General features: G+C 36.5%; 1 protein-coding gene across 4 annotated transcripts in view; it reads left to right on the plus strand.

The window, feature by feature from the left end:
* OLFM3 (olfactomedin 3) overlaps window positions 1–13,863 on the plus strand; it is a 49,126-nt gene extending 35,263 nt beyond the window's left edge. For 3 of the 4 annotated variants that reach the window (XM_021404568.1, XM_021404570.1, XM_021404571.1), the window contains exons 2-6: window positions 1,059–1,205; window positions 3,021–3,176; window positions 7,076–7,295; window positions 11,716–11,822; window positions 12,519–13,863. In XM_021404568.1, the coding sequence (XP_021260243.1) occupies window positions 1,059–1,205; window positions 3,021–3,176; window positions 7,076–7,295; window positions 11,716–11,822; window positions 12,519–13,196 (1,308 nt within the window). In that variant the 3' untranslated portion in view covers window positions 13,197–13,863. The remainder of the gene's footprint in view (window positions 1–1,058; window positions 1,206–3,020; window positions 3,177–7,075; window positions 7,296–11,715; window positions 11,823–12,518) is intronic. The other variant, XM_021404569.1, reaches the window with a different exon arrangement.

Genomic DNA, 14,256 nt, shown 5'->3' on the forward strand with positions numbered 1-14,256 from the left:
CCAGAAATCCCATTAGACAGATACCACTCTCACAAAGTATCATCCAAGCTTTAAAGGCATTTTAAAGGAACGCTAGGAATTTCCAGAACTGTTCTGTCCTAGTGAAGCACAGTTCAGTGTTCATTGCACTATGCCATGCCTGCCATCACCTCCCTCCAACTAAACTAACCTGGCACTTCTCAGCACTGCCCTGCAGCAAGCCCTCTCCCTTTGGTGCATGCACAGCTCAGGTCAATAGAGAACAGTTTCCGTGCTGCATCTTTAAGAACAAACTTGCTAAATGGAGCAATCAGAAGGACCAACAGGATGGAAATAGCATTACAAAAGAGGTGGAAGGACCAGCACGATAGCAAGGTGCTACAAGGGAAGAGAAGTAAACTGCTCACCCGTATCAGATGATTCTGAGTTTGCAGGGAAAGGCTTCCACCAAGGAGGGATCTCCAGAAAGAGATCCCTCCTCAGTGGCAGTCAGCCCTTAAATGAGGCCTAATTGCCTTCACCTGTGCTCCCAGGGCTGACTGGGTCTTTCCTCCAGGTGCTCAGTCAGTGGTTCAGGCCATGACTCAGCAGTTCCCATACACTAATTCCCATCCAGAACCATTTCCAAACCATCTCCCTATTGCATGAGTCACATATACTGCGCTCTCTCTTTGGGATTTTATATTTGTTCTTTTCTGTCTTTGTTGTTTCCATTAGTCTAAAGTAAAAGTCACTCAGGCTGAAAGGACATATTTGTTCTCTGTTAATGAAAAACCATAACAATGCTCTGCAAATAATTGAATCAACCAGCTTACGCTGAATCCCAAGCAGGAAACTGTTCTCATCCACACTGGAAACAATGCTCACAGCGCACTGCTGGAGAACTATTACAGAGGTGTGAGACATAACAAATCTGCGCAAAATCACGAGTATAAATAGTTAAGAGAATGATGAGTGATGACTAGGAGGAACCTTGCTGCAAATATATACTGCAAAAGTAAACCAGAATAGGTAGTGTTTTCAAACAATACAATCAGTTCAGTTCCCTTCATTTGTATTATTACTATTGTGTGTTACAGACTCAGATTAGCCCCAAGGAAGGGTGGCAAGTTTATAGCTCAGCCCAGGATCCTGATGGCCGCTGCATATGTACTGTTGTTGCACCTGAACAAAATCTGTGTTCAAGAGATGCCAAGAGCAGACAGCTTAGACAGCTGCTAGAGAAGGTAAGTCTGCCCAATTAACTCCTTCTTGTGGTCAAAACATTTCCCACAAAAATCCACTTCTTTCAAAGTTCAGTATAAATGGTGTCCTAAAGTGTTATCTAACTAAACTATTTCTTCAGGGTATAACCCCTACCTGTGTTTTCAGCACTTACCCGAATTTGTCTGTTTTCATTATAGCACACCTCTGCCAACCCAAGCCACTTAACCTAGCAAACTGAAGTTGCGTCTTCTCTTCTTCATTCCTCCCAAAACTTTTTCTTACACAAAGTCAGGATTGATTTTCCCTGTGTCAAAAGTTACAAATTCCACCTCAAACTACCTAGTTACTGGAAGATTTGAACTACAGCTTCTGCTTCAATAATATGTCTTTTGAAGGTCATTCCTTGCCTCTCATCAACTAATAATGAAATACAGGCACAACAGCATGATCAAAGCAGCTGTACAAAGAAGAAATATGCTAAGTTACTTTTAGTTAATCCCTTACTTAATAATATTTATTTCATTCTCTGGTGGTGCAAATTTTGCCCAAACAACCCAACTTTTATAGTTTTATCCACTATTGTCTATACTAAAACTAGTAAAGTGTTATTGTGTACGAAAAAAACGCTGCAACCATGAAAACACAAACTATTGTCCTGTATTCTCCGCATTGGTAAGTAAGTCTACAGTTATCATAGTGCATAACCTCAGAGTCTGAGATAGATTAGTTCAACAGGAGCAGCAGAAAGCAACATAAAATGTAGACAGAAAACATACTGCAGTATGTTAAAAATGTTATATTTTTTCAGTATTGTTCCAGCTACAGAAAAATCTTTCCAGTGTTAATATAGTGCCAGATCCTGCAGATTTTCTCTCCATAAACCTCCGTAAACTTCAGCAGGGACTTTGATCAAGTCCATAGCACGACATACAGCTAAGTAGTTTTAGAAAATTTTCAATACTAAACAATCCTTTTCTCAGAGGAAAGTTGAAACAGGGAAGAAGACAGAATACTTGTTAAAAAAGAATGACTGCATTTGAAAAATATGGTATTTTTACAACTGGCAAAAGCACTGCTTTCTTAGTAAGTGCTGTTAAAAATATAGAATTTACTCTAGATGAAGGTTCTTGCCTTACTGTAGTGGAAGTGCCAGCAATAGCTACAAAGTCACTTGGCATACACACAACAGTTGACTGTACATTCACTTCTTCTCATCTATAAAAAAAAGTTTTTCTAGGATTAATTGGATAAAATTTCTAACTTTTACCCATTTATAAAATCATAAACAAACACCAATTTAACAATGAGCGTGTCCCAGCTTACATCTAGACAATCTCATGGTTTCCTTATACTAAATTATTCTATCGGCGCCTACTAGGTAAAAATCATGCAGTTCATAATAACTCAACAAACCTATCCAAATTTTAGTCCTGTTCCTCTTGAAGTGCCTGGAAGAAAACACATGCTACATAGAACACCCTAAAGAACAGTCAGCACCTACCACAGAAGACAAAGTAGACAAGTAGACTCTCATACTTAACAGCATTTTTCCAGCCCATCGAAAATGGTGCTGAAAGGATCTCCCTCCCTGCCTCAAAGGAACTATCAAAATCCCCTATGGCTCTAAGATCTCACTCCTGCTAGTCCTCTGTTAGCCCTGTTCCCCAGATTTTGTACTGTCATGCACTTATGAAATTTAAAACTTATACTGTGGTATAAATGACTCACAATTAAAGCCTTGCTATAAGCACATTTTATTGCCTGACATTTAACTACCTAACCAGGAATAAAAAGTAAAACAAAAAGTACATTTAGAGAGTGTTCTTCTTTAACAGGTTCAGAATATGTCCCAATCTATTGAAGTTTTAAATCTACGGACTCAGAGGGATTTCCAGTATGTTTTAAAAATGGAAACACAAATGAAAGGGCTGAAGGCCAAGTTTCGGCAAATTGAAGATGATCGGAAGACATTAATGACAAAGCATTTTCAAGTAGGTTTTATTTTAACAATAACTTTGAAAGCCTGCTGGAAGCAATGTACTAAGCAGCAATGCATGGACTGCTAAGATCTCAGCTTGAAATGCTCATACAAGAGCAACATTAAAAAAGCATAATAAAGTTTCCTTTATGATGATAATCTTTTGCTCTGTTCGATTTAATTGTGCCAGGAAGTAACTATTAATTATTAAGACATTAGAGAAATGTCACTAGAAACAGAATCCTGTTTTTTTTCTGTATCAATGTGCATGTCATACTGAAAAATTTATATTCATTCAAGATACAGTGATAAATGGGGAGATCCAAAGGAATTAATAGCAAATAAGTAGAGAGTTCTACACTTTTTCTGTTACCTGATATTTACTGCAGTTGAAGAAAAGAAAGCCTATAATAAATCAGTTGTTGTAATTTTTGTCCAGTACAATTAAGATCTAATTTCACGTCTGAAGGTTTGCTATTTTGAGTTTGGGATAGGGGAGGAGGGCAATCATTCCCATTCACATCTGTGTGATTAAAAAAAACTTCCAGGAAATTTTAATGACAAGAAAAAACACGAGCCAATCTTTTCCCGAGTAAGAAGTTTGCAAAATTCACAAAATAGCATTGTATACTCTGAAAGAAGCTATCTGAAGTACTCTTAAGGAAAAAAAGATACAAGAAGAAAATATGTTCTTCAAATACCAGGTATAATAAATGGATATTTCCAGTCTGCAAGACAGCAAGATAGAATCTAGAAGAAAACATTCTGTGGATTAAACTATTTTTAACCAAGTATATATATTTTTATGTGTACATGAAACAAGATGGACTTAGATTTCTAATCAATGTTAAAGTAAATAATTACATAGCTAATTTCTTTTTCAGATATACTGAATATCCAACAGGTCTTAGTAATATCAGGAATTATTACACTAATGATCTGACTACCAAACCTAATATTTTCTGTCATCATTTCTTATTTTAGAGTTTGAGCACATAAATCCAGTCATTTTCTGGCAGTAAAAAATTTCTCTGCCTTTTTTCCTTTTATCACTCATTGCTACAACACCACCGCATTTGTGTAATGTCATTATATATTCATTACGTATTCTGCATTCCTGTTACAAATTTCCTTGGGAAAAAATATCTAAATTGACTGTCTGATGCATGACATCAAAGGCAGTAGATTTCTGCAGTACTGACCTTTTAAATATTCGATATTTGTATTGGTCAGTCATTTAAGTTCAGTTTGACAGTTTGCCAGGCAGACAAAACAGATTTCTAGACAATTAAATTATAGAATAATTTGAAAGGTCAACATCACACAATATGCTGCAGGCTCTCTGAAATTTGATCTACTAAATTTCCAGTACTTTATCTCACCTGAGACAAAGAAATTCATTCTTAACATAGCATTACTTCTCATACCAGCAGGCACAAAGTGCTAGGATATGTCTACCACTCATTCACATTGCAATACAATTTAGTTCTTGTACCATCATAGGAACAATTTAGTGAGTATCAGAAGACACTGTATTACTTTATTTTTTATGAAAACACCTAAACCATCTTTATATCATTTACTGAAGTAAGATGTTCTAATGTTGTGGTTCCATATTTACAACACCCAAAGAGTGCAAATTTGATCCAGGTCACACTTGAGCTTCTGTCAAATCAGCATTCTGTTATACTTCTGTCAAATCAGCATTGATACTGGGCAGAAAATACCTAATCTCCACAAAAAGTTTCTGTAGTTTATTGAAATTATACCTCATCTGGAATAAAAACCTATCAGGATTAAGTTACCTTCACTAATTCACTTAAACACATTATTTTGCTGAGTTTGTAAAAAATTTTCATTTTTTTTTTTCCATCATGGTTTACCCATAATTTTTGACAGTTTAGGGCTTTGCAGAACCAAAGCCTAAGTTCATTACCTCAAAACTGAATAAAAACTTTGGCTTCTGAAGCTCTCCTTCTCACATCACAAAGCTTACTCCTGCTGTCATCAAGAAAAGCATAACTATTTGTTTTTACAAAGTAGACTAAAGCTGAGCTTTTATTAAGATCAAATAAAAATAGTTTTAGCAGTAGCAGAACTCAATAATTCAACTACTACAGCATAATTGGAAGACCTCTTGACAACAGAACCAAAGGTAAAAAGGAAACTCCCTATTCCCATTAATTCATAACTAATATGCTTGCATTTAAAATTAAATTAAAAATTAAAAATTAAAGCTCATGTCCAGCTATGAAGATGACCTGTGTACAAAATACCCTTTTGCATACTATATATAGGTCTTTATTTTGAAGAAATAATAATTCCAAAATGAAAGGAATTGTTAAAGCCATATGGATAAATTAGCTGAGCGATGAATAGATGCCGCAGACCTCTCAAGAGATTTTCAAATCTGTTTGAGATGTAAAAACTCAAAGGTAGATTTTCAAGCATCTGTAATGGCCAATGCCATCCGCTTCTTTCACGTTTCCTTACTAGCAAAGCATTCTGTTTGGCATCACATTATTTATTTTTGAAATGTTTTACCATGTTTATTGCATATACAAATATATACATATAATACAAATAATTTAAAAAACTGTGCACATGCATCTCCGTGCATCTCACTGATTACACTAACTTCTGACTACATTTGCTTCTGCACGTCTTCCTTGTGCTTGGGCTTCCATCTAGTTCTCTTCTGCTTTCCCTTTTAACCTGCTGACTACACTCCAGCCATCCTTCAGGACTGTATTTTCTAATGCCTTCAAGAGTTCCTCCCTGCGTGTCCTCATCCATTCCCAGTCTCTGTTATCACCTAATACTTTGTCTAATACATGTCTCCATTTCCACCTTTTTTATTATTTTGTCCAGTCTTGCATCCCCAATGTCTGTAACCATTTGCTCATGGACATCCTGCTGTTTTCAGAAATTACAAACAGATATGCAAATCTCTGTGTACAGATGATACATCAAGGACAAACCTGCATGCTTCTCATAAAACAAAATATTTCAATTGCAAGGATTCTTTAAGGCTTTCTACAGAGCAATGACCAAGAAAAAAAAAATCTCAAACAATCTGAACTAATTTAATAAAGATTAAGATTTGTACCTTTAAAAAATAATTACAAAACAAAGGATGAGTAAGCACTATAGGTTGCAACTGGAGAAATTCTCAAAGAACATGACAGCAAAGTCTGAGAAAGGGTCAGCCAGAGATTCCAAACTGAAGCCTCACTTTCTTTAATAAACATTTAAGGATAGGATTAGCAACATAACATCAACTGCACATAGCAATAAAACGATTTGTGATAGTTCAGAGCAAAAAACAACAGAGGAAGCTCAAAGGCACCTAGTGATGCAGCAGGATGGCAAATACAAATCAGTTTAAGAACCATTGATATTTTTTGCTTCAGAAAAAAGACAGATACGACTGTGGCCAGATCAGAACTAAATAGGGCTCAACAGACATTAAGAAATGAACTTGGTATTTCTAAGGACTGAAATAGAAATTAACAGTTCATCTGCTAAAAAAACAGGTATGACATCTTTGGCTGCCACTATGTGTTCAAGCCTAATCACCTTCTCTCAAGAAAAATACAGTTAGTTGGGAGTTTATATCCTCTGGATGGAAAGTCAGACCTTCAACATTTTTGGTTCAGATCACTTGAAGGTAATCATGTACCTCAGCAGAAACAAACTATTCTCTCATGAGTTTTATCTACTGCTTACTACCATTAATTCTGAGGTTTCTAAGGCTTCCACAGTACTCTAAAAAAAACAGATCTGTAGCTAAAATCAATAATCATTTTCAAGTCATTTTAATAATCAGGCGGTAATCGTGCTATGTAATGGGAAATGAGAGGACTGAACTCCTTTAAACTGCTCTAACATACATTCGATTGCCTTTAACAGGAGTTGAAAGAAAAGATGGATGAGCTCCTGCCACTGATCCCAGTTCTGGAGCAATACAAAACTGATGCCAAATTAATCACCCAGTTCAAGGAGGAAATCAGGAATCTGTCTACTGTCCTCACTGGTATTCAGGAAGAAATTGGAGCTTATGACTATGATGAACTACACCAGCGGGTGCTCAGTTTAGAAACCAGGCTTCGAGACTGCATGAAAAAGCTCAGTAAGTTTAAAATTTCATGTATGATTTGATCCCTCTGTTGAACATTTATAATTTTTCTCTGTAGAAAGAAATTTTCCTTCATGACAAAAGACTGCATCATTTTCTGATCTGTGCTATCCTAATAAACATCAAGAGTAACTCATCTTAAGGACAGTCCTATCGCTAGGTTTGCATTAGCGTATCTTAGATAATCATTTATCTTACTGTATACAAAAGAAATTATGATGGAAGATTATAAAAACAGCACATTTAAATCAAAGAGCCTCACAGCTGGTTGGACAGCTACAAAGAGTCTTTCTAAAAAGTTCAGACAGGTATTCCTATTTAAGTCATCTTTGGTTTGTCAGTGTGCAAAAAGATTGAGGTTGGAAGTAGACTGGAATCAGTTTGGTGTTGTTGACATCATAATCATGATGCAAATTTTGCTATGACATCTGAGTGGCCACTCCAACTGCCCTGTCTTTAGACCTGTAGTATCAGCACTAGGACAGCTATGCCATTCTTTAATCTGCAATACAACATAATTAGTATTACATCTAAGGGGAATAAAGCATGACTTTTCTACAAAATACAGCAACAGTCTATCAGGAGCACCACACAACATCAGGCACCCTCCATCCTCATTGTTCATGTACTAGCTTTAGTTTGAAAAAGTCAAAGTTCAGCACATCCACAACTCAGCACTAAATCAGTATCAGCTACCAAAGCTAAACATCTGAAGTATTATTAAGCTTCAGCCTTAACTTCCATTACCCAAATAAGGGTAATTAGTACCTACCTACTTCACAACCATGATGCAAAAATGCATCCCCAGAGACTGTCCATGCATTCTGAGATACCTGAATGGATCACTACTGAAATCTTGGTTGCTATAGCCAACAATCCATCCCCCCGAGAATAAATACTTTCAAAGAACAAACACAAATAAAACAGAAGCTCCAAGACTCCAACGTGTGATCAGTATCTCAGTTAACAGGTATGGGATGTTTACTTTCAAAGGGTATATGTGACATGAAATACATTCTTAACTTCATAGGCAGTGCCTTTACTTTTGTGAGGCAATGGAATGACAAAAATCTAGATTAGGTTACGCTCTTTAATTATTTATTTTCAATGTCTTCGTTTGAAACTAGAAACAGTGCAGTGATGATAGGCTAAAATGCATGAAAGTCTTAGTCAAATGGAAATTTCTTATAGCCTTATTTTCCCTTCAGTAGTCCTAGAATAGCATATTACTGCACTGGCAGAAGGCAGTCAGGAGAAAATAGTTGCATTATAATATTGCAGCAAGCAATAAAACTCATATAAATAAATAGCATTTTCTGATACTGTTCCAGTAAGTTTATTAGGCAACAAAAGACCCATCATTATGCCTTTAATGAGTATCTTATTTCTCTTTGATTTTATGGCATATACCTTTAGAACTGAGTAGTGAAGAGACTACAGTACAGGACACATTTTTTTGACATCAGAATGACCAGATGTGTTCATAGGGAGACTTTCTTCTCAGAAGATGTTTCCTATTTCCTTAATTTTTAGACACATTTCCCCTCAGATATTCTGAATTCCTGCAGCACATTCTATTTCTCCTGATGTACTAATGTACAAAAGTTACATATATTAAATTTATGTTCATGAGCAATAGAGAGATTTTAATGAACTAGATTATTGAGCACATCCATGCCACCAACACACTAAAGATAAACATGATAACCTGTTCCTCACAAATGGATGCTTCCCTGGACATCCTTTCTCCTTCACACTCTCTTCTACAGTCTTTGTAGTGGTTCAAGTCAGGAGATAATTAACTTTCTCCATAGCATCCCACTTGCGGCTCTGTTTAGGATTTCTGACTAAGATAGTGTTGACAACACACCAATGTTTTCGCTAGCACTGAGCAGCATTTGCAAAGCATTGAGGATTTCTCTTTTTCCCAATATCCCTTGGACCAAAGAGTTATCCCTTGCCATGTAGCAGCATGCTCAGCAATAAAAACTAGGAAAGCTTGCCATGATCATAGATCAGAGACTTAACTATTTGGGCTTAGATACTTAAATGACTTTTATCTTCTCCTACTAATACCAAGACTAAAATTTCTGGCCTACTCCTGTGTGCTCTTTATAGTAGTTGAAAACCAGCTTAACTAAGGCTTACTGTGAACAGCTCCTGAAGAATGGTTCTGTGTGTTCCAGCCATATACACCACAAGAGATGACCCAGCTGTGACTGCCCATGCCAATCTGATGGCCAGAAGCCTCCAGCAGCAGAAGGCAGACTGGCCACAATGCGACACAGGATCTAACTTGAACCTTCACAGATTTTGTTGCATTTCACAATATAATTACCTAACTTACCTATTCTGTCATAATCTGTTTAGTAAAATGAAAAAAATATATAAACATACAGAGAAGCCAATACTCTGACAAAAGATACTTACTGAAATATGAAAACATGATTCAAGTAAATATACACTGGATTCATTTGCACTTATAGCTTATCACATAGAAGCTGAATATTTTACATTAACATTTTTTGTTAAAAGTTCAAAATTAAAAAATTCCACTTATCCAAAGAAATGCTAGTGTATCAGTGACAGAAGAGTTATTAGTGAAGGTGTAAGATTACTGAATGCAGTGGTACTTGCACTCTCAGAGCAACCTTCCCAGTGGAATTTGGAGAGCTTTATTAATATCACTTAGTACAAAACTGTGCAATGGAGAGATGTATCATTATCTCCATCTTGTAGATGAAGAAACAAGTCAGAAAGGATAAGAGACTTTCCCAAAGATTACTTGGCAAGTCATTGCCCTCATGCAGTAGGATCCACAGGCTTCTTCTCAGTAAACTCCAGTAACTAGAATAAAGTGCTTCCCGGATTTGTATTATGTAGGACAACAGGCATGCACCCATTAAGAACTGATGTTTTGTTCCTTTAAGTTACAAAGTAATGTCATAACAACTTTGATCATATTCTGGAGAGCAAAAGAAATAATGGACTTGGAATTGGTTTGTGCAACCACTGAAAAAAAAAATACTCGTGTCATTTTCCTCTCTTTAATATCTGCAATAAATGCAATGCTTATAAACACTTCAGGAAGATGTTTTGGTTGTTTTGATTTTATTTCCTTTCCAAGTTCTTCTATTAATCACACATTTGCTTGGCATATGTAGCAGCCACCAATGGCCATCTGCATCAGAGACTGGGAAGATCATATATTCCCAGCTATCTTCAAAATAGCACCTGTTCAATTTATTTTCACAGCCTTACCTAATGAAGATCTGTGTAACCAGTTACTTATTAAGGAGGGATTTCTAGATACAAAGATTTGACCAGAAAAAGTCCTTGCCAGTTTCATAAAGTAGAAAAATCCAGGCTTGATTCAACCTTCTCCTTTGAACTGAATAAGATCGCTCTCAATCCTATACACCATTTGTTTTCCACATTTCCTAGGTAGATTGGCTTATAGACTATAGCACAACCAAATATCATGGTGAATCACTAATTTTAAATTTTAAAAAGAAATGAAATGTCACTTTTTTCCCCATTCATATGAAACATCTTTTCTTCAAAGATGCTACTTCACTTAAACACCTACACATCACCGTGTGATAGTGCACCTCTTGGTAAACACACAAATTCCATCACGGGCTTGCTGCTAATAAGTTTGTTATTAATGTCTCCTGAAATATCGACTTTTTGTTAGTTAATAAGGTCAACAACCAAGATCATATCGATTCTCATTATTTCCTCATAGACAGTCTAATACAATACAGTATAATGGATTAGAAGCCAAATGATATAGCCACAGTTGCTGAATAATTCTCACATTCACTTTCTTAATCTCAGCCAGGGGCATAGCACCAGCCCAGAACTGTGTGTATAACTTGAGGGCAGAGTCAGACGCAGGCCTGCACTTGTGCACAGTGGGACATTTTGCACAGAAGATGCATTGTCTCATTTCTTCCTGTCTACCCTTCCCCTCGTTGTTACCTTGATCAATGGAAGACTGAAACATTCATCAATCCCAACCTTTCACTGAACTTTCTGAAGGCAAAAATAAGTTGGGTTTTATGTCTTTCCATTTATTATTAAATGTTATTTGTACCAACTAGGAAGATATTTCACTAGGCTGTATTTTTCTTTACACCCAGAAAATGAAAACGTGCTCTAAAATACACAAAACTGAAAATATACATAGGTTTTGCTTTTTGGTTTTGGTTTTTGAGGTTTTCTTTTGTTTGTTTGTTTTGGCATATTTATAGTGTTGCTTAATAAAATGAAGATGATAACTAATCTTCAACCTAAGCCTGAGTTCTCCGGAGCCACTATTTAGTTTTGAGCAGCTGGTCTAGTGCTCTATCTGATGTCAAGGAGGGTTGTGTAATTATTTGCATTAATGCATTTGCTTTTCTAATTTCAGCATGTGGCAAATTGATGAAAATTACAGGCCCCATTACAGTCAAGATATCTGGAACCCGATTTGGAGCCTGGATGACAGATCCATTAGCATCAGAGAAAAATAACCGAGTATGTTAAGACTCTGAATATATGTGTCCTTCTAGAGTTTTACTTGCTTTATTTTAATCTTTAAAAAGAGATTTTCCCCCTAGGAGGTTACATTCGCCAACATGTTTCTTCTACTTCCATCATTTTCACTGCTAAACATCTTCAGAGAAAGACCAAAAGTGTTTGTGCAAAAATCTCTAAAGGCAAACGTTAGCTGAGCACTTTTGTGCCGGTTCCTTAAACTCTATCAGGGATGACATAAAACTATCCAAAATGAATATATCTTTTATTTCTTCCTAAGATTTTATTGATCTTAGCTCTTTAAGAACCTAAGTAATTTAATATAAACATCAATACCTGTGAGCACAACCCTCCCCCATAATACAACATCGCAGGATTAGACTCTATATAAGCTAAATACTGGCCACTGGCTATAATAGCTGTTATGTTATTGTTTGCACCTGCAACAGGATCCCAGCCTGGGCAGTTACAGCATCATCCTAAGAGTTCAGTTGCATAAGTAAATTTTGATTTGGAAATTCAAGAGTTCTTCATACCTTTGTAACAGGAATTTGGACAATACTGTACTTTGATGGACTGCTATGCACCCCAAACCTTTTTCCTTCTTTCTAGTCACATATCCATCACGTCATACCACAGTCACATGCCTCAAATTGTGTTCCAGGTATTCACTTCCAACTTTTGTTTTCTTTCCAGGTCTGGTACATGGATAGTTACACTAACAATAAAATTGTCCGTGAATATAAATCAATTGCAGACTTTGTCAGTGGGGCTGAATCAAGGACATACAACCTTCCATTCAAATGGGCAGGAACCAACCACGTTGTCTACAACGGCTCCCTCTATTTCAACAAGTACCAGAGCAACATCATCATCAAATACAGCTTTGATACTGGGCGGGTGCTTGCACAGCGTAGCCTTGAGTATGCTGGCTTTCACAATGTCTACCCTTACACCTGGGGTGGCTTTTCTGATATTGACCTGATGGCAGATGAAATTGGGCTATGGGCTGTGTATGCCACCAACCAGAATGCAGGCAACATCGTTATCAGCCAGCTAAACCAGGACACGCTTGAGGTGTTGAAGAGCTGGAGTACAGGCTACCCCAAAAGAAGTGCTGGAGAATCCTTCATGATCTGTGGCACCTTGTATGTTACTAACTCTCATTTAACGGGAGCCAAGGTCTACTACTCTTACTCCACCAAAACTTCCACTTATGAGTATACAGACATTCCCTTCCATAATCAGTATTTTCATATATCCATGCTTGACTACAATGCAAGAGATAGAGCACTCTATGCTTGGAATAACGGACACCAAGTCCTGTTTAATGTCACTCTTTTCCACGTCATTAAGACTGAAGATGACACATAATTCTCTTCCGCTTTTCCCTTCTCTCACCTCCCCCATCTCAAAACATTGTCATTTGTGAAAAATTCTAAAACACCCATTTCTCTCCATTCCTTTTAATTTACATTTCCTTTTTCCATTAAGGAAAAGCAACATTTTCTACCATGCAATCTATTTCAAATATGGCTGTACCTGTCAAAAACAACTTGTTGGGAATAGAAGCATCGTAACTCATGATTCCACGAGGTATTGACAGACCTTGTTGTGAAAAACACTACAGAAGTGGCTAAGGACAGTTTAAAAGATAATGATCTGCCTTACTTTAGAGTCAGAAACTAATGGTGGCTTAAATGCATGAATGTCTTTTTTTACCTCATTTTTGTTTTCAATCTCTCATACAACTCCAGGAAATATTTTGGTAATGTAAGACATATTGCACATTGTATGTTTTATTTATTCTAGAAGAAAGATTTAGGAATTTAATTTACTTGAACACAGAGTATGACTCATTTTGCCATCATCCAATTTCAGATGTGGTGCTGTACAGTATGTTTTTAAATCTCTTGCAAACATTTTATCAACAGTATGTATTTCTATCATTGTAACCACCATTGTGCAATTGTATCTCTTCACTTATGTGAAAGTAAACTAAGTACTATTTTTTATAAAATATATCAAAGTTTAATTGCAATTCTGGCTATGGGTCAGTTGACAGTGGCAAATCTGAGAGAAGGTTATTATTTGTTAGAAAGATCGTTCGATAGTTTCTCAGGTGCATGATCCCTATTGTCAGCTTTACTTGGTACACCCTTTCTTACTCACTCATTGGTGCTAACTTGAAAATTTGCAATTTTGAAGCCCCATGCCAATCCTTGCAAGACACTGGCCTCAGCACTGTGGCTGCTTTCCAGCAAGGGCAAATAATATGGTAGCTATTTTGCTTGCTACAATATCTCATTAGAAATTGGACAGTAGAGGTAATATCTTGAGGAAAAAAGTGTCGTGAGCCTCATTCTATCTCATTTGAAACTAGTGTGGGGGTGACGAGGGTTCCATTAAAGAAAAAAATAAGATGCTATTTGTT

This window comes from Numida meleagris, chromosome 7, assembly GCF_002078875.1.
Source record: "Numida meleagris isolate 19003 breed g44 Domestic line chromosome 7, NumMel1.0, whole genome shotgun sequence".
NCBI classification, from domain to species: domain Eukaryota; kingdom Metazoa; phylum Chordata; class Aves; order Galliformes; family Numididae; genus Numida; species Numida meleagris.